At 45.0% G+C, this 20,636-nt stretch overlaps 1 protein-coding gene across 1 annotated transcript; it reads left to right on the top strand.

Moving 5' to 3' along the window:
* Nucleotides 1–1,076: 1,076 nt before the first annotated feature.
* LOC134165799 (cytochrome P450 2J2-like) lies at nucleotides 1,077–19,787 on the top strand. The gene is made up of 9 exons (XM_062622909.1): nucleotides 1,077–1,145; nucleotides 11,438–11,600; nucleotides 12,346–12,519; nucleotides 14,105–14,265; nucleotides 15,064–15,240; nucleotides 16,407–16,548; nucleotides 16,699–16,886; nucleotides 18,299–18,437; nucleotides 18,890–19,787. Exons 1-9 carry the CDS (start codon nucleotides 1,077–1,079, stop codon nucleotides 19,066–19,068), a joined length of 1,392 nt encoding a protein of 463 aa, XP_062478893.1. The 3' UTR covers nucleotides 19,069–19,787.
* The last annotated feature ends 849 nt before the right edge of the window (nucleotides 19,788–20,636 follow it).

Genomic DNA, 20,636 nt, shown 5'->3' with positions numbered 1-20,636 from the left:
GCAAGTCACTGCTCGGGGGTCACTGAACTCATTTATCCCAGGGAGAGTTTCTGGATGCCTGGTCCATGGCCAGAAATCTTTTATGTAAGCAAGCATCTCACCCATCTTCACTGAGGAACACTGCGAGAAGTGTGGGCTGGATTTATTTCTGTGGGGTGGTGGCTCTTGGACTAAAACGCAACACCCACATTTTCATGCAAGGTCGTGTCTCTTCTCATGCATTGCACCTTGGTGGCTGCAAGTGAGGTTTCCTCTTGAGGCTGGTTTAGCGCCACATCTTTCCTCCCTCTTTTTGTCTTGATCTCCCCCAGTGTAACTACAAGGAGAGCTAACCGAGAACAGCTGGATGGATAGGAGGCGTTTAGTGGTGATGCCTTTACTTTCCATCAATACCAAGGCTCACTGCTTCTTTTCTTGTTTGTATGACTTTTCCACCGGTGTCAATGAGATCAGGCCCATTTATTTCCTCTGATTAGATGACAGAAAATAAGGTGAGCATACTACTTTTCTTCTAATATATTAGCCAGTGATGGCTGGTGAAAAGCTGAAAGATACTTTTTAACTGTAAAGTGGGCAGCAAAATATCCATGTGGATGGAAGCATTAACTATGGACAAATAATGTACATGGCTGCTTAAGCAGCACTCTATTCACCTGTCTAAAAGACCTACTATCCCATTGATCTCACATGTATGAATTTATGGCCTTGTTATGAATTTTCCAATGCCTCAGTTCTCTAACGTTGAAACATTCATTCGAAGTAGCTATAGCTTTACAAATAGATCTTTTTTCTTTTTTTTTTTCAGAAATAGAGTTTTTCCATCTGTTTGTTCCATTTTCCCATCTGTTCCTCCAGCCTCATAGTCTTGTTCAACCTGTTTACAAAGATTCCCTTTAAGTGAATATATATATTTTTTTTTTCCCATTGCAGGACAATTGCTTTTTTCACAGTGGTCCAACTTGTTCTTAAACTGCCTTTCTGTACTACCCTGGGCACTGTAACTCATCAATGTGACCAAAAGCTTTAGGACCACCAGCTTGTCTGATGCATGGTGATCACTGCAGCAGGGCTATACCATGACCCGCAGCCGCATCCCAGTGAGAAACCCACCATACCCCATGGATGGCATTATGGTGATCACTTGGGTACCACAAAGGTAGATGACATCAGGGCATTTCCAGTAGTGCTGCTCCTGGTTTACGGAGTGAGTTGCTTTTTGTTACACTAAAATAGGGCTCACTGCTGCATTCATCTAGTGTGACCCAGGTGCTGCTCAGTGGCTAGATGTCTTTTAAAAAACAGTTACCAAGCAATTTGGAAACATAAGGACCTTGTGATAAGGAGCAGATAAATTTAAAATGAATAATTAATTACCAATAAATAAACTGCCTGTAATCAGTAGAGACATCCACTGAAGATGGTCTTACAGCATCTCCTAAGGGTTCCCTTCACTTAAGAACCTCTAGTATTTTCTGAGTACTTACTACACAGAGATTAAGGTACCTGAGGCAGTCCCCAGACTGTGTTTGACCAATCTGAAAAACATTCTCAGGAATTACTAACCAGTATTTTGTTACAGTTAGATCAGAAGCTGGACTGGATTCATCTCTGTAATTGTCTGAGAGACCCAACCAAGCACCCTTCGAGAAGCTACCATTTCTGCTACACAGAGAGCACAGATTTGCCTCTCTCCAGGCCACCCAAAAAGTGATCTTTAATTTGTCATAATAATCCTTTATGCAAAGGAATCGAGAGCTTGGAAGACATCCAAAAATGTGTTAATCTACACTTTTTAAATTTCTCTTTTTCTGTAAGGAGGGGGGAACTAATAACAAGCTTGTAAATCATGTGGTTAAGCTTAAAGAAAAATGCTTTGGGAAAGTTTTCTAGCCTTCTGCAAGGCATTTTGGTTTTATTCCTTCTGTCTCCACAAGACTTTTGCCTTCTACTGTTTGCCAGCAGGAGGAAAATGGGGAAAATTCTACTGGTTCTGTCATCACAAGAGACAGTTGTGGTGTGGTTTTATTGTTGCCCTTCTCCTTCTGTTAGAATGAGACCAGACCCTCAATTTAGCTAAAGACAAGGCATCTTCTTCTTCATTCCAGATGTGCTTTTTCCATATTCAACGAAGTTCAGCATTTGTTGCATATTCATGAGCCTTTGAAGACTGATGTGCTCCAGGTTTCAGGTAAAAGGGTTTGTGGAAAGCCTTTGGGGCAAAGGAGATCCTAGATCCTTGTTTCCATGCAGGAGGACTCATATCAAGCGCCGGCCTCCCAACCTAAAGGCAACATCTGCTTCTTTTAAAGGTTTATACTTAAAGAGAGCACCTGGCTAAGTGCATGAGCAGGGGGGAGAAGCCTTCTGCAGCAGCCCTTGCTCTTGGTCTTGGTGGTGGCTTTATTTTAGGGTGGTCTTTGGCCACTTGGAGCTAAGCAGCAGTGAGTGGTAAACTTACTTCCAAGGAAAACTGTTTGGACTGTGGGTTTTAGGCACAAGAGGACAGTCATGCGTGTTTGATAACAAGCTCAAGGCTCTACCTTCCAGTTCAGCATAATTTGATAGAAGGTTTGTCCATTACTGACCTATGCTGGTTTGGTTCCCTTTGTTCCCAGAAAAGAAAGGCTCTGTGTTAACAGCTAAATCCCCCCCCCCCCCCCCCAAGATTTCCTTTTCATTAAACAAAAGCCTGCTAAGTAAGAACGTTTCTCCCTTTGGGTAATGATGCATCCCTCATGCTCATGGTATGAAATATTCCCTTAGTTCGCTTGCTCTGTTCCTTCTTACAGTTCAGTTTCCATACGCTGCTGCTCATGTGTGGTGCCAATGCTGTTGGTGATGAATTTCTTGCAGAGCTGACTTGAGGAATGTCTCTCTGAAGTAATCATTTTCTGTCTCCCCAGCATTTAGCTGAGTACATAGTCTCCAAGACCTTTCACCAAGCATCCATCAGCAATGAGTTCAAGCTAAGTAAGAGATTACCCTGTTCCAGAGGCTGAGCAAATCACATGCCTACGTTGTAACTAATTATTTCTGTTGGCTGATTGTTTTTTAATGCATCTGTTTTACAGGTAAACAGATTTATCTTCGGAAGGCAAAGGTAATAATGATGCTGGTTTTGTTCGTTGCCGTCCTTCAGAGACTGAAAGGCTGAATGCTGAAATAGGAGTAATTTTGCTGTAACTGGCAAATCCAATGGAGAAGCTGGGTGCAAGGAGCCCACCATGCAGACCACACATTCAGACAGCCACGTGTGATATTTGATTCACCCTTATGATTCCAGGTGCAAATCTGAGCAGGGACATCTTGCTGACATCTCAGCAACTGCTCTGGCAACTGTGATGCTGTTTGTAGATTAGTTGTTTTGCAGAAGCACACAACCCATGGATCAAGGAGGTCCAAAAAAACCACTGCTTGACCCAAAATGAAACACCAGAAGGGTGGATGGAAGCACAGGAGACAGGAAAGCACTGCTTATTGCTATAATTTAGCTGCAACCAGGGAACTGCAGGAATAGAATGGACCCTGAAAAGCTCTTTCAGGCTTACAAAATAAAGAAAGGGAAGAAATTCAGCAAGTTCAGATTCTGGGAGGGAGATGTCATATGTGCATTCTGCAAGACAAAGCCATGTGTAGGTAGTGCTGCTTGGTGATGTCCTCACCCACAGCACTCCTGCATGTTTTTGAACTTGTTTTTAAAGAAATCAGGGTCTTGAAAATAAAAAAAGCTATGGCTGGAGATATTCAGGGTGCCAGTGACTGCCTTTGATTTAACATGGCCAACCTGGGACTTCTCTCTGGGCTGGGAGAAGCAGGAAAACCTTAACTTGCTGCTACCTGCCAGGCAGCAGACACCATGAAGGGGCTTCTTCTGCCCTCATCCCATGACAGAGCATGGAAGACTGAAAAGGCCTGGATCAGAGTAAGTTCTACTGAACAGCATCTAAAACATGTGTGTTATCAGCAGTGTTCTGAGACTAAAGCCAAAATACAGCACTCTACTAGGAAGAAAATTAACTCTATCCTAGTCAAAATCAAGACACCTTCCTTCCCATCAGCTCTCAGCAAGACCAGAACATGTCTTCTCCTGCTGATTTCTGCTTGACATATTGATTGCAGCAGGGCATAATGGAGACAAGCCAGGCAGAAAGCCAGCCACCTTTGGGAATGATTAAAGAGCAAGCAGAAAAGGATAGATGTGAAGAAAAGGCTTCAGGGATACCTCATAGCAGCCTTCTAGTACCTGAAAGGGCACTATTAAGAAAGCTGGAGGGGGACTTTTTATAAGAGCAAGTAGTGCAAGACTGTAGATTTACATTAGATATTAGGAAGAAATCATTTACTGCAAGGGTGCTGAGGCGCTGGCACAGGGTGCCCAGAGAAGCTGTGGCTGCCCCATCCCTGGCAGTGTTCAAGGCCAGGTTGGACACAGGGGCTTGGAGCAAGCTGCTCTAGTGGAAGGTGTCCCTGCCCGTGGCAGGGGTTGGAGCTGGAGGAGCTTTAACGTCCCTTCCAACCCAAACCATTCTAGAATTCTATGATTCTAAAAACAGGCTGACATATAGGATACAGTGGATTTGGAGCAAATTATACCCCTTTCTCTACCTCACCCCAGTGCGGTGCCCAGGACAGCGCAGTAACATCTCTGCTCTAGCTCTGCCCAAAAGAATCATCATTTTGGACCCACATGTAAATGGGGAACAAAATCCCCAGAATATCCCTATTATGTGCATGGATTTGCAGACTGATTATTCAGAGTGTAGCCAAGGAAAGGTAAGGCTATGACCCATTGTTTTCCTGCGATCAATTGAATACTGTCATTTGCATTTAAAACGCTCCGAATTCACACTGTCAATATGCCAAACAGCTGCTCGGGCTTTTCAGCATTCCATGGTGACAATCACACTATCGTACATCATTGGCACCAGGATTTGCAATACTCTCAGTGTCAAAATTTTGTGGGTTTTTTTTCCTTCTTTTTTTTTTTTTTCCCTAAGGGAAAAAAAAAAAAGAAATCTCCCCCCCCCCCCCTTTTCAAAATACCCAAACCTGTGAAAAATCCACTTTTAAAATGATGGTGTTTGATGCTGCTAAGCAGGCCTTCACAGATGCCAGCATATCAAAATTCATCTCTTTTCTTCCTCTCCTACAATTAAAAGGTAGTTAAGAAAGAGGCTGTTCCTGATAGACCCACCTTCTGTTTTCTCCTTTGTATGCGTATTATTCATTAGCAGTCTAATAAGAGTTTCAAAATGCTCTGTGCCTCTGCCAGCAGGGCATATGTATGTAGACATGTGCTTGTGACAGATAAGTACATAAACAGCATATTGGCACCAGAAAGACATCTGTGCCTAGAAAAACGCTTGTGATATGTACATAAATGACATTTTAGCTCTAGTCAAGTCCTTGTGGCTTTGAGAGGAATATGTGACTGTACTCTTCTCTGTGAATACTGAAAAGGTGCATCTTCGGAGGGAAGAGTATTTTAGAGGTTTATGGAGAGCCGGAGGAAGAGCTGGGATGCGGGAAGCCGCCCCATGCGAACAGCCGGGGTTGCAGCCCCAGCTCTGCCAGGTTGCGGCAGACGGTGGCAGGGTCTTGCCAAAGGGATCGTAGGTGGTTGCCGCCGGCAGTGCCGCAGGCATGGCCCCCTCAGGGGAAGCACCCGGCACCCCCCAAAGCCTGATTCCATACGTCCGTATGGGGTCTGCCATGCGGGATGGCGCAGGGCTGGCAAAGGCGATGCGGCTCCTGGCTGTGAAGGGAATGAAGTCTTGGCTCAAAGACCAAAAAGTCAGGGGTGAGGCAGGGTCTGGAGGCACAGGGAGTGCTTCCTGCAATGCTTTCTGCTACCTATATTGAATTATCTGGCTGACAAATCACCACAACTGTATTCTACAGCAGTGAAAAGACATTTTGGTCTGTTGTAGGAAGGCACCAAGCATCTCATCTTTGGGGATCCTTCCTGGATTGCACGATGGGATTCTTTGTAGGTCTACTTACACCATTTGTTTTAGGCTCATAATGCCTCAGTTTACCCCTTCATGGTGACAGTTGCCTGTCTTATAAATTTAATTACTGCTGGAAATGTCATTGTGTCCAGAAACCTAGGTCTATGATAGTCTAAGGAAAGCCTAGAGAATAGTTAGATATAGTATGAGGTAGGAGAGAGAGAAGATGCAAAATTGGAGGCACTTTAGGATTTGCCACACAGGCACAGCAGTAAACACGGACTCGGCTTGGATTCAGGGTCAGAGTTGATCCCTGAGCTTCCATGGGCGTACTTATGTCCTAGTTAAATCACCCCAAGTGAGGAACCTAAGTTTAAGGATGGGGTTCAACCATGTCATTCCTGAGCTTGCTCAGGGAAGTGTGGGTGCTCCAGTGTTCTCCATTCGTGTCTTTCTGCATGTACAAAGCTTCTGTAGATTTTATTTGATCCAGTAAAGCAAATCCTAAAAGGAAATTAGTGTCCAAAGCTGCCGTTACCTCCAGCTCCATTAGGACCCACCTGGGCTGGATCATGAAACAGCATCTAAACTTGCATGAAAGCCCTTTGTGATGTGGATGTAACACGCACATCAGGGTGGTGGCTGATGTTCACCAGCTTGCCTCTGCTAAGAATGGCACTACTCCTTTGGATCTGACATAAGAAGGAAAGAAGCAGCAAGATACTCCTTGGTGTAAATCAGGATGGGTCCCTGGACTTGCCTGGAGCCTCTCTGTTGATGTGACCTGAGCACATGGCTCCCCAGCTGGGTGGGTGTCTCACACCTCCAACGTGGTGGATAGAACCACAGTGGTGGATGAGCTGTTACTTGCCTGAAAAAATAGTGTTTTGGGGGAAAATTGTCTCCAGTCATTCTCTTTTTGCATGTGATTTTTTCCTACATATGTTTCTAATCATTAAGAAATTCTGTAGCTTAAATAATGCTCTGAAAGCACGGTAACTGTTGGACTACATTCTGTTGTAACCTTATTGAATTTCACTTCTCTGGAAAAAATAATGGGATACTATATCTTGAAAAACAAATGGTAATTGCATTTTTAACAGAATGTTTCTCTTTGTGTTTCAAAACCTTCTGCACATAGTTAGACATGTAGCCAGGGAAGAAGGTACAAAGCATATGGGCCAATTTCTGTCTGTTGGCTGTTCAAGATGCCTTAATATTCAAGCAGTGATATGTGTGTGTCCATGCAATATGGCACAATTTATCTACACGGTAGCCATAAGCTCAGGTGAGGTGGTCAAAAAGTTGTGTACTGGGGTTAGATATTCAAGGAGGAGTTGGGGAAGGTGGGTTTACATCCTGCTCCATATTACATGTGTGGGTGTCCATCCTTATATTAATTCACATTTTGGCTACTTGGACCACAGACAACCAATGTTCCTGTATTTGTGGTGCTGGCCAGAGGCACAGGTTTATCTTCCAGTTGACCAGGATCTTACAGCTAAGGGTCTTGTTGAGACTGCAAAGCCAGGAGTTGTCCAACTGCTTTGTACTGCCCATGCACAGCGGTGATATGACTTCCTCAGTGCTTTGGGGATTTGCACATCACCACATGCTGAGAACTGATTTGATTAAAGCCTGGGACCCAAAATAGCACCGTCACAACACAGTTTGGTAACACGCTGGTGTTATTGTCTACCGAGGTTAGGAGAGCCCCGGTAATACTGGAAAGCTCTTCCCCAATTTTTAGTAAGTGTGATGTGTTAAGAACTTTGTGAAGAGATGCATTTGGACATGTGAAGCTTCAAGGCAAAGTAATAGGCTTGAGGTTTCTGACTGACAAGACACATGTGAGTACATGCAAAATGTGCTCCTCCTGCTAAAAATAACATTTCTCCTGTCAACCACGATGCATCCACCCCCACAACACCACCCAGAAGAACACATTAACACCTTGGCTTTGCACGTAGCCCGATTCACAGCAGCCACAAGTGGTAGAGGGATCTGCACTCTGTGTGCATGCTGACAAATCATATGGCATAGCGAAGAACAGAGGAGTGAAACTGGGCTAGCAGAAGTTGACGCCTTATCATCACAGTCCCTTTGAGCATGCTGTAGGCTGACACCTCCACCAACCGAGTCATCTCCCTGATGCCAGGATGAAGAGCACGAGCCCACTATCCTGATTTAGCCTCTGGTAAGCAAGGCAAGGCTTGCCACACCAGGAAGGGTGGAATAGGTTTGTTGATGCAAATGTACTGTAACAGCACGGGGGCACCAGCTTGGGGACAGCAAAGCATGTCCAACCACTGCTGCTCACAGCTGTGCTATGGTGACATGTAAATATACTCTATAGACTGCTGATGTGAGATGTTTCTCCCATTAATGCCCCCCATTTGGTGCCTAATACCATCTAGAAACTTGTAAATAATATTGCAGACCAGGAAGTGTTGGGTTGCACATAGGTATTACACTCAAAAAGGACTCCTGCAATAACTAAGGTGCAGGTCTCTCATACAGCCTGTGTGTGCTTCTGCTGGCACTGCCGTCACCAAGGCAATGAAAGACATGGACAGCAAAGCTCTTGAAAGTGGTGAAACACTTCACTTGAAATAATTTCGGAATTATTATTTCCTAAGAAATAATTTTTTTTTCCCTGCAAAATAAAAGCTTTCTGCTAAAACGTTAAGGACAATGAAAATTTACCATTATTTTGAACTTCTCATCATAACTTCTAGGCAAATAATTTAAAAAATCATTAGTGACCATTTCGCTTCGGTATAAATTTTGGTTGTTTGCACAGTGGATCTCTTTAAAGGGGTGGAAACAAGTTGTAGCTAAAATGTTGGCCAGTGATGTGAGGTCGATTCTTGGTCAGGGGGGTCACTGTGGGTCCACTGAAGCCTTTCCCTGGGACACGTAGCTTTATTCAAAGGAGATTGTCAGAAAACCCAGGAGATTTAAATGCATAAATTCCAATCATCTCTTCTTTAGCTGGCAAGCGCATGAGCCTACATTCTCACTCTTGAAATTAAGCTCCTTTAACTCTCATTTAAGTGGTTAGGCAGAGCCCTGGGCTCTCGCAGTGCTTCCCTTGCCTGAACTTCCTCTGATGGCTCTGGCAAAGCCAGCCAGGCTTTGAAGGATGCTGAAGGCACCCAGTCCTTTGCAGATGGTGTTTAGCACTTAACAGGATCAGCCCCTTAGTGGCTTGTATGGTGCCCATCACCTCAGATGCCTTACTGGTTTTTATATTATGCAACGCCCACCATATGTAATTAGGCAAGTAAGCTGCTTTCTCCTAACCTCAACTGTTTGTAAATGCCTATAATCCCAGCGAGGTGTCTGTATAAAGGAGCTCCATGTTAGGGGCAGAAGGGAGCAATATTCTTCCACAAGAAAATTAGGGAGTTGTTGACAGACATGTAAAGCTAAAGGTTTGCAGGATTGCTTTTGTTCAGCCAAATGTTTGGAGGTTTTGGGGTTGGTTTCGGAGATCCCAGTGTTTAAACGTAGCTATTCCGTAGGTGATCTGGCAGTAGCTGGACATAAGAAAGCAGCTTGCCCATGGCAAGTCCTGTTCCCAGTATGTTATCAGCATCTTAGCTTGTTTTGTTTTCTTTCCAGTCCTTTCTTACTCCTGTTCTAGCAAAAGTAACCCCAGCACCAAATACCTTCCTGGAGTTCATCAGCCAAGATGGAGCTTCAGTTTTGGCCTGGTTTGGTTTCCCTCTTGGAAAAGCTGAATATTTGGATGCTTTTGGTGGTTCTGGTCACCTTTCTTTTGATTATTGACCTTGTGAAAAAGAGACGACCCAGGAATTTCCCTCCAGGGCCACAGCTCTTTCCTCTTATTGGAACCATTGTGGACCTTAGGCAGCCCCTCCATCTTGTGCTGCTGAAGGTAAGAGTTCCATGAACATTTCTCCTACTAACAGTATTTTACCTCTTCAGTGACTTTTGTCACTAAACCTGTGATGCAAGGGCAGCCTCTGAAGAACTACCTATGTAGTAGCCATATATGATAGGCACCCTTCTTAGTTTTATTTCTTATTATCATGTCCTCTTCCATGGGAGTGGGAAGGTCCAATGGGAAAGAAACACATCATGGAGGAAGACTTACATCTTCCTCCTCTTTTTCCCATCTGACCATCACTATTTTCTGCTGGAGCCCAGGAAGGGTTTGGAGGGGCCGGGCCAGTCTGGGGGATGGTTGGCAAGTGCTGAGTGAGAAATGAACTGTTCGGACTGTAAAGATCACCTCTGGAAATTGTCTTGTCATTGTCCTTGCTCAGAGGCCAACGATTCACCCCATTAGATCTGAATGAAACCTTTAAGACCCTGAGTTGACCATTCCTGTTGCAGAAAGAGGCAGTGACTGCAAGAGTGGAAGGTGAAGTTCTGACTTGCTGGTTGGAAATATCCTTTCCAGTGACTTTTACTTAGCAAGCTGACACCAGCCTATTTAACAGGGCACTAGCACAGTTGTCTCCCTGGGAGGGGACCCTTTGGGAAGGCTGAGGCAGCCTGCTCAGGATATTTTGTCACATATACACACCATCATTACTAAAAAAAATAATCTCACACAATGCCTGAGACACCCATTTGGTCCCAGACTGGTTTCATGAGTCCCCATAGCAGTTCAGGGTGACCGTGGGCTTCTTTTCATGTAACTCATACTAAAAAGACAATGGCCTGAGCTCTGTGGCAGAGTGAGACCTGAGAGATGATATGGTCACCTTTTGCTCTTATACATCAGGGAGTGGAAGGCTGCAGAGGAGACACTAATGCTAGCAAAGGCCATGCAAGGAAAATGGCTATAATTTGACCATAAATTCATTCAGGCTTAAAATTAGAAGTAGATTTCTAGCCATCAGCAGTTGAACCCACTTTTCTAAATGGGATAGCTGAAGCAAGAAACCACACTGTGTTAGACACAATGTTGATGAGAGGGATCATTTGTTTTGCCTTGCCCTCTGCAGCAAGAGTCTGGGCACGGTGACCTCTCATACCCTTGTATACAGAAACATAAGTAAACCACCTTTCCCACACTACAGCTCTCTAGCACTTTTTATGCCATCTCCAGATTGGATATAAGGAGGAAATTCTTTCCTGTAAGGGTGGTGAGGCACTGGAATGCATTGCCCAGGGAGGTTGTGAATGCTCCATCCCTGGCAGTGTTCAAGACCAGGTTGGACGAGGCTTTGGGTGAGATGGTTTAGTGTGAGGTGTCCCTGCCCATGGCAGAGGGGTTGCAACTGAATGATCTTAAGGTCCTTTCCAACCCTAATTATTCTATGATTCTATGATACATGGAATAGTTTAGACCGGATGGGACCTACAACTTGGGTTTGGGTTTTTCATAAGTCCCTTTGCTTCAAACAGGGCTAAATTCACAGTTAGATGCTAGTGCCTGAGGTCTTGCCCAGGTGAGTTTTGCGAATCTCACCCTTCTTGCTCTCAGAGGCTGATGATCTCTCTTTCAGCTTACTGCTCGGTATGGGAACATCTTCAGCGTGCAGTTTGGAAGCCTGACGTTTGTGGTAGTCAACGGGTACCAGATGGTGAGAGAAGCTTTTGTCCACCAGGCTGAAATATTTACAGATCGGCCAAATATTCCACTCCTCCAAGAAATATTCAGAGGCTTTGGTAAGCTAGGATTTTGGTACAAATGTTTCATCCACTTGCAGTGGTAACAATTAGAGTGAAACAACCAGGTTGAACTAGAATCTTGCTAACTGCACCCATAAAAGCTTGCACAGAGGAGGGCAGTAACTGAATTCAGTCTCATAATCACACAGGTGCACATTTTAATCTCTCTAAGAATGACAAGGATGGGATCAAAGTCAGCTCTTGATGAAAGAAGAGAAACAAATGCAAGCTGCCCAGGGATCGATACACGTGAAGAGTTTTCCCCTTGGTTTTAATTTCTCCTTTACTTTTTCTCCATCAGTTGCATATAGCTCCAGAGACAGGGTATGGTGCTCCTGCTTGCAGCTCTGCCAACAGCGTGATAGTACTCATAGTATTTTGGCTTACACTTTTTTTTCCCACACAAAGTGACAAAGTAGCAGATTAAAGCAAATCCATAAAACTAGATCTTTAGCATAAGCCAATTACTCCTGAATTTTAATTCCCAGGGAAAGCTATAGTTTTTCCATGTCTGGGAGGGTTTGTTTGCTTTGGTTTGGGGTTCTTATTCAAGGTGAAAGGCCATTTCTGAATCTTACTATTCATATGCTTCATCCCTGGAAGTGTTCAAGGCCAGGTTGAACGGGGTTTGGAGGAAGCTGCTCTAGTGGAAGGTGTCCCTGCCCGTGGCAGGGGTCTGGAACTGAATGTTCTTAAGGTCTTTTCCAACCCAAACCATTCTATGATTCTATATGAACCACAGCAAGACTAGTTTGCTTGGTTTTACTGCCTACAGGACTCATATCATCAAATGGGCATATTTGGAGGCAACAGAGAAAGTTTACTCTAGCAACACTGAAAAGCCTTGCTGTAAGTTTTGAGGAGAAAGTGCAAGAGGAGAACCGGTACCTTGTGGAGACGATTGAGGAGGAGAAAGGTAGGTGGTTAAGGTACAGCACCATGCTAAGGTAAAGCTTCCAGCTCAGTGAATAATGAATAGTAAAACTCTCACTCCGATGCAGCTCCTAACATGCAAAACATTTCTCAGCTCAAATCTTACATTTCTATACTGTGCCTTTTAGCACTTATTTAGACCCCAAAGCCTAATATTTTAGTTCCTCCTTATTAATATTAGGCAAACACATATTAGGTACCTATTAGACCTTGCATGTTTATATGACTAAGAAAGCCTCTCCTGTGTTCTGCGAAGGAATAAATGCAGCTGTCCTGCTGTCAGGCACATATGCTTGGAAGCTCAGTTAACCTCTGCTTGTCCTTGGTTTTGCAAAGTATTTTAAAACTTGTTTAGTCAGGCTTTCCTTTTGTATCATGCACAGATGAAGCGTGCGCATTGCTCTTTTATGGCCCAGCTTTTAAGAACTGCCAGAGCGATATTAGTAAGAATAATTTGTATGTTGGTACATGGGTGATGTTGCACTTCAGCTTTAAATAGAAGCAGATGGGGTTTAGCTAATTCTATGGAGCTATATATAGTAAACAAGAAAGATCTAAATAGGAATTGTGAAATTATATACTGAACTTGCTCCATCTTAATTGCTGTTGCACTGAACAGGCCAAATACTTCATGTTGCCAATTGATTATAGTCCTTTATAGCCCTAATCAATAAACTAATTAAGCTGCTGGTTTGGGCCTTTCTTCCATTAGCAATGACAAATAGCGATCATGTCCATCACTCTAATATCTGAGCACCAGCCCACTTTAATTATTTTCTTGAAGAGTGGGGCTATCAGCAGTCCTGTGCCTTGCATTTCAAAGCGATGCTCCCCAGCATACCCACAGCAGCTCAGGGCTGGACCAGATTCTTTACTCATTCTAGAATCTCATATCATGGCAAGTAGCTCTCCAGGCTGCCTAAATGTGCCCTAGGAGATGATAGCTCTTCCACAGAATGAGATGTGACAAACATCACAGTACAGTTTGCTCTCATAGGAGCTGATATGCATCACAACGTAGGTGGGCCATGTGAGCCAATGGTGGATTTTAGAGGTGGGTGCAGAGACTTACAGTCCTCTCCTTCTTCCCTCTCTCCTCCATCTCACTTCATTTCTCTGTGGTGGACAGTGTAATGGCTGTTTTGCAGTGTGGCTACTCACGAGCTCCCTGCCTTGCATTAAGCTTCCAGGGACTCTCTCCTGGTGTTTAAAACTGGCACTGAAAACACATTAGAGCAGGCAAACCCAGCAGCCTTACCATGGCACGCTCCTGGTTGTTTTCCCTGGAAAACAGTTCAAACCCTGCTTCAGCAGCTCTGTCCTAACATCAGTGTGTGCCAGCAGCCTGGGCTGGAGAAAGGAGGGGATGTCCTCGGAGAAATGATGTCGTGGTTCACAGTGCCCAATCTCCAGCAGGATGGAGGTGGTGGGGATGGTGGGGATACCATGGATGAGAAGTGGATGAGGTCTCATCGCATCTTCACAACCATTGATCTGGTAGAGAATGTGGTTTTGCCTGAGACTTTAAAGAAAAAAGATAAATCTGCCTTTCATTTCGTTTGCTCCAGGCCAGCCATTTGACCCTCATTATAAAATTAATAGCGCTGTTTCGAACATCATCTGTTCCATAACTTTTGGGAACCGCTTCGACTACCATGACAACCGTTTCCAGGAATTGCTGCACTCGCTGGCTGAAACGCTTCTGCTCATCGGAAGTTTCTGGGGCCAGGTAAGGCCAATTGGATGCTTTTCTAGCTTCAGCTGCATGTGAGTTCTCAGAAACCAGAGTTTCTAAGTCACTGACGTAATCTGCTGTTCCCTGTACAAAAAAAGTCATGTTATAAGGGAAATGACCATGAGTATTTTTTCACATTAGACTGGGTTTATACCCAAAACTCATCAGGAAAGTAATGAACCAAGATAAATTATTGAGGCACATGGAAATAAAACACTACAGGATTGTGAAGCCTATCTTATACCTGACATAACCAAAAAACAATGGGAAAACCTTTAAAATACCTGTTTCTATAAAAAGAAGGGCCAATAAATAGCACTCTCTGTGAAGATTCCCACCTTTTCCACCACCTCTTTCCCAACCAATTTCTTACATAACTTTTATTCATGACAAAACTGCCTGAGAGTCCAGGTTTACAACCAAAACAGGTGGATCTGGGGACATAGCTTCTTCATGGCCACACACCATAGGTCAAGTCTTACCTCTGCCCCTTTGTGGACCCCAGTACTAAGGGGCTTTTCTGCATTCACACTGATTTCTGACTCCAGCGGCCACCTCACATTAAGTGACAACTTTGGCCACCCAAGAGAACTTTATCAGCAGAAAACAGTGGGGTGATTCTTATCTTGTTTGTATTTGTTTGCATCTGTGTAACTAAATTGACCTTTGTAGCAAAACTGGCGTTTTTCTGGTAGCAAGCAGAGCTAATAAATTGTACTATCGTTCCAACTATGATACCTGCTCTTTTTTAACCCAAGAAATACTCTTTTGATCTCTTTGATTTCTCACCAGCTGTACAATGCTTTCCCCTTCATCATGAGATGGCTGCCAGGACCCTTTAGGAAAATCTTCAAGCACTGGGAGAAACTTGAGTGCTTTGTAAAAGGAGTGATCGCAAAGCACAAGGAGGATTTGGACCAGTCCGAGGCAAGAGATTATATTGACTGTTACCTGAAGGAAATCGAAAAGGTGAGAGGAAAACACTTAGAAGGTAAGAGGGAAATGCTTAGAAGGTAAGACGAAAATACTTAAAGCTTAACCCATAAAATGAGCAGAGAAGCTTCAAGGCTGCTTTGTCAGAGGAGCTCTTGCCTCCCCTGTTGCCTTCTCCTCCCTACTTCTTCCACGCCAAACTTTTTAGCAACAGCAGGAGACTGATCAGTTTGAAAGCACAGATTTTTTTTCATTTGGAAGTATTTACACTTTGCCTTCTTCCATTTTTCATTCTGCCACACGGCGTAGGAGGGCTCTCAGGGAATGTGTTCGTGTTTCTAGGAGAGCTCACAGGCCTGTGTTTGCTATTGTGAAACTTCTCATTTGAAAACTCTACCTGCTTTCAAGACTCACTGTACAGCAACCAGCATGTCTTTCAGAGCAGTCTGTAGGGCTTGAAATTCAATGGAAATAAGGAGTGGAAATCTCCAAGTCTGGGTTTGTCCTGGGTTAATCTGTGACGTTATTTTTCTTTCTAGTAGCTGTGTTTTGGCTTTAGTCTGAGAACAATGCTGATAACACCGATGTTTTAGTTGTTGCTAAGTAATGCTTACTCTGATCAAGGACTGTTCTGTCTCTCATGCTCTGCCAGTGAGGAGGGGCACAAGAAGCTGGGAGGAAGCAAACACAGGACAACTGACCCAAACTAGCCAAAGGGATGTTCCATACCACAGCACCTCATGCCCAGTACAGAAATGGGGGGGAGTTAAGAGGAAGGGACTGATTGCTACTCAGGTCAAGCTGGGTACTGGTCAGCAGGTGGTGAACAACTGTGCACCACTTGTGTTTTCTGAGCTTTCAGTTCTTGTTGTTTCCTATTATTATCATTATTATTATTATTATTATTATTGGTGTCTGTGGTATATTTTACTTTGTTTTAGTTATTAAATTGTTCTTATCTCAACCCGTGGGGTTTACATTCTTCTGACTGTCCTGCCCATCCTGCCCTGGGGAAGAAAGGGAAGGAGAGAAGTGAGCAAACAGCTGCATGGTGATGACTTACCAGATGGGTCAACCACAGCAGGGTTGGTGGGTAATAAACTGGAAGCAGGACTTGAGTTACATACAGGTGGTTTGGGGTTGGGTTTTTGAGACCATCCTCTCCTTAACAAGAGTTCTCATTGTTATGTTTTTTCCCCAAGTCTAAGGGTGACACCGGCTCATATTTCCATGAGGAAAACCTGCTGTGCTCCACCCTGGACCTCTTCTTAACCGGGACTGAGACAACGGCAACCGCCATCCGCTGGGCTCTGCTCTACATGGCCACGTACCCCCACATTCAGGGTAGGGCTGTGGATGGGTCCTTCGTTTGGTCCAAAACTAGATAAGTGAAACTCAGAGTTATTTCCAGCTCTGCCACATGCTGGACATGCCTGCGCCCCAGGCTTCTTATTGGAAACCTTTAGAACACAGATATCGCTTTGCTTTCCTTAGAGAAAGTGCAACTTGAAATCGACATGGTGATCGGCCAATCCCGCCAACCCACGATGGCTGACAAGGAGAACATGCCCTACACCAGCGCGGTGCTGAGTGAGGTCCTGAGGATGAGCAACGTGGTACCCCTGGGGGTGCCCAGGATGTCCACCAGTGACACCACCCTGGCTGGCTTTCACCTGCCCAAAGTACGTGGAGGCCACCAGCCTTCCCCTCATCCCACCACAGCAGGGTCTTCATGGCTCAATTCCCAGATCTCACCTGGAAGGGAGCCAACCCACAGGATCTTATGGAAATATCACACTTATATAGAAAATACAAGCTCTTATCTGAAGACAGGCTGAGAAAGCTGGGGCTGTTCAGCCTGGAGAAGAGAAGCTGCATGGAGACCTCAGAGCTGCTTCCAGTATGTGAAGGGGGCCTACAAGTATGCTGGAGAGGGACCCTTTACCTGGGACTGTAGCGACAGGACAAGGCATAATAGGTTCAAACTTAAATAGGGGAGATTTAGGTTAGATATTCAGAAGAAATTCTTTATCATGAGGGTGGTGAGGCGCTGGCACAGGCTGCCCAAGGAAGCTATGGCTGTGGCAGTGCCCAAGGCCAGGCTGGACACAGGGGCTTAGAGCAACCTGCCCTCGTGGAAGGTGTCTCTGCCCTGGCAGGGGGCTGGAACGAATGAACTTTGAGGTCCTTTCCAGCCCTAATTCTATGAGCCCATGATGAATGCTGCACGGCTGTTACGGGTCACACATCCTTATGGAGAATTGTGAGATTTGTGAGATATTGTGGTGTTGGCATGGAGGTGTCCCTGCCCATGGCAGGGGGGTTGGAACTTGATGATCTTAAGGTCCTTTCCAACCCTAACTATTCTATGATTCTATAGTCATAGATTTCAACTGTAAAAGGTTTTTGCCTTAAATTTTACAAAAGATGCCCTCCACACATTATCAAAATAGAGGGCCAAAAGACACATGAAAGCAATTCATGTTTGTTAATTCCACAGAGTACTAAAAATCATCTATTAACAGTATCACTTGATAAAAGCCAGGTAATGGTATTGATGAGTACACACTGTTCTGTAACTGTGAAAGCAAAGATAAGATTTAGATATAACTGTTCTCTTCCATGTATATGACTGGTTGCATCAAAGAAAATTAAAAGTAATAAGTTTGTTCATTTTGCTCCACACTTACTAGAATAACTCTTTTTCTGATGGAAGATGTGGAGATTAACCAGATGAGGTTTAAAATAAAAGAACAAGAAAGCAGATCGATTGAAAATTAGCTGGTTAAATTTTTCCAAATTCCAATGGGAACACGGTGTCACCAATTTGAAGCTGGTTTATATCAACATCCCCAGTTACAGCAGCACGAGGCAAGGATCAACACTCTGGTGACACATAGAGGCGCACAGAAGTGAACAATCCTGTAGGCTTTCACCCTCGTTTAATTACACAGCTCAGGAAAAAAAACACGTTTTGGCCTTTAAAAAAGATGTAGTTGGTATTGCATGTGGAATGGAGCTAATAATAAACTAGTCTGACAACACGTCGGCTGCTCTCTGTCATGTAATCGCCTGATTTCTCCACCTCTCACAGGGCACCACCGTGATGCCCAGCCTGACTTCGATAATGTTCGACAAAAACGTGTGGGAGACTCCAGACACCTTTAATCCTGAACATTTCCTGGATAACGGCCAGTACAGGAGGCGGGAGGCTTTTCTGCCCTTCTCTGCAGGTAGGATGATGGATGGGGAGGTGGTTTTTCCTGTTGCAATGCTTCTTCCACCCCCTCAAGACACCTCCTCCAGAGTAGGGGGCACTGCTCCTTGTCCAGCTTCCAGCCCATCCCCGCAGTGAAAATCCCGAGTCACAGTTCACACTGCCTGCTCGGAGCGGGAGGGGAATCAATTTGGTGTTGCGGGCTGATAAAACAAGGCTTTTTCCTCTTGCGCAAGCTGCGGGGAGGTTGTTTTCTTGCGCTGCGTTCCCCTCCTCGGTCTCTCCGAGCTCGGCAGTAAACTTGCGGGGAGGGTTTGTGCAAGGATGTGTGGGTGAACATTGCCACCTAACCTTTCGAGGAAGAAAAGCTCCCGCAGCCTGCGCAAAGCAGCGCATGCGAGAGGCGCCCGAGAGGTGCTTGGAGCCCGCTCGAGACTCAGTGGGGGGTTATTCCGGCTCCTTTTCCAGGTAAGCGGGCTTGTCCCGGGGAGCAGCTCGCCAGGACCGAGCTCTTCATCTTCTTCACAGCCCTCCTGCAGAAGTTCACCTTCCGGGCGCCAGAGGCTGCCATGCTGACCTTCGCCTTCACACTCAGCCTCACACGCTGCCCCAAGCCCTTCCAGATCTGTGCACTGCCGCGTGATTGAGGCCAGCCTGGGGCTGCCCCAGACCCTCCCTGCTTCCCAAAGTGTCGCTATCAGCCCCATAGATTTGGGGCTGGAATGATGGGCCGCGGATATCAAGCACACACTAATATGTGGGTGGCGGTGGGCAGGACAGGAGGGACACATAGAATCAGAATTTAGGCTGGAAGGGACCTTCAAAGGTCATCTAGTCCAACCCCCCTGCAATGAGCAAGGACATCAGCTACATCAGGTTGCCCAGAACCACGTCCAGCCTGGCCTCCAGTGTCTCCAGGGATGTGCATCTACACATCCTGCACACTGCAATGAGGACAACCCTTGCGGCTCTTCCCTCTGTCAGTTTGACAAAGTGCTTGAATTTAAAAGCCTTATTACTTAATTTCAGCCATTAGCAACTTCCAGGAAGGTGTCTGCCAGCTGCAAAACCATGGGCACAGTTGGGTCCACGGCTTTTAATTAATTAAAAGTTGATTAAATGAGCACGAGTTAGTTAATTAAAAAGGCAAGTCGAAGAGATTTTGTTTCCATTTATGCGACCAAGCATTAAGGCTTAGAAATGCAGTTCCCTGTGTGCTTTTGTTTGGAATATAGGCATAGCAAAGATTGCTTCTTTCCTCTTTCCTCCTCACCTTTCATGAGAAGTGACTTTTCTCTGGGCACCCACGTAGGATTCGGAATAGTTCACAGGAAAAGAGAATTAAATACAGTTCCGTTTCCGCCGGCTCCAGCCTCCATCTCTGGCAATAACCGCCTTTGCTGCGCTGCAAAGCAATCCCTGTGCAGTGGCGGATTTACGCCGCATGGGAGAGTCCTTTGCACATCACATCACATCACATCCTCACCACGCCGGGCACTCGAGGGTTTGTCAATGAGTTGCTGCCCTTCTAACTGGTCGCTATCTAAGGGTTGGACCTGCTGCAGTTTGAATGGATGGTTCGCAGTTACAGGCTCCGGTGGCTGGGGTTTTCCTGTCTAAAAGAGAAAAGATCGGTGGCTTTTTTCACCTGTGAGGTTTTCAAAGCCAGTCAGGACTAGGCGCTGGTTTCTCTCCACTCTGGCATAGGTCTGACCTTTGGTTTGACACTACAGCTTGTATTATTTTCACTGGCTTAGCAAATAAATGTTGATCTCGTCCCATTATAAAATGCTTTTCTCTGTCACTTTAGGGCTTCCTTCCCTACTCATGGAGTGAGTAAATGATTGAAGGGTTCTTTTTCTTCTTTTTCTCTGAAATCTATTGGGAAAAAAACCACCCTTCTCTCCCTGCCATTTTTCAATGTAATGATCACATAAAGGCAGGAGACATGGATTTGTTTTTACCCTTTTGAGTGGAATATCTCACGTGAGGGAAGGGGAACACATGCCTCATTTCAAGCCTAAGTGTGCTTAAAAGCCAGAAGTAAAAAGAGAAAAAAACGGGAGGGTTGCCTTTCAGTTCCACAATAAAACAGTGAGTTGGGCTGATTCAGCCTGGAGAAGAGAAGCCTCCTTAAGGGGAGACCTTAGAGCAGCTCCAGTGCCTAAAGGGGCTACAGGAAACCTGGAGAGGGGCTTTGGACAAGGGCCTGTAG

This window comes from Pezoporus occidentalis, unplaced genomic scaffold (genome assembly GCF_034315485.1).
Source record: "Pezoporus occidentalis ecotype Australia unplaced genomic scaffold, CSIRO_AGI_Poc_V1 ctg25, whole genome shotgun sequence".
Lineage (NCBI taxonomy): Eukaryota > Metazoa > Chordata > Aves > Psittaciformes > Psittacidae > Pezoporus > Pezoporus occidentalis.
The sequence above is the reverse complement of the archived record's forward strand: the minus strand, read 5'-3'. Positions and strand labels throughout refer to the sequence as shown.

Excerpts from the sequence above, each read along its gene's own strand:
- LOC134165799 (XM_062622909.1), top strand. The coding sequence starts at position 1,077 with ATGACCCGCAGCCGCATCCCAGTGAGAAACCCACCATACCCCATGGAT. Across the intron at positions 14,266-15,063 it reads TCGGAAGTTTCTGGGGCCAG|CTGTACAATGCTTTCCCCTT; the intron begins GTAAGGCCAATT and ends ATTTCTCACCAG. Across the intron at positions 16,549-16,698 it reads CACGTACCCCCACATTCAGG|AGAAAGTGCAACTTGAAATC; the intron begins GTAGGGCTGTGG and ends TGCTTTCCTTAG.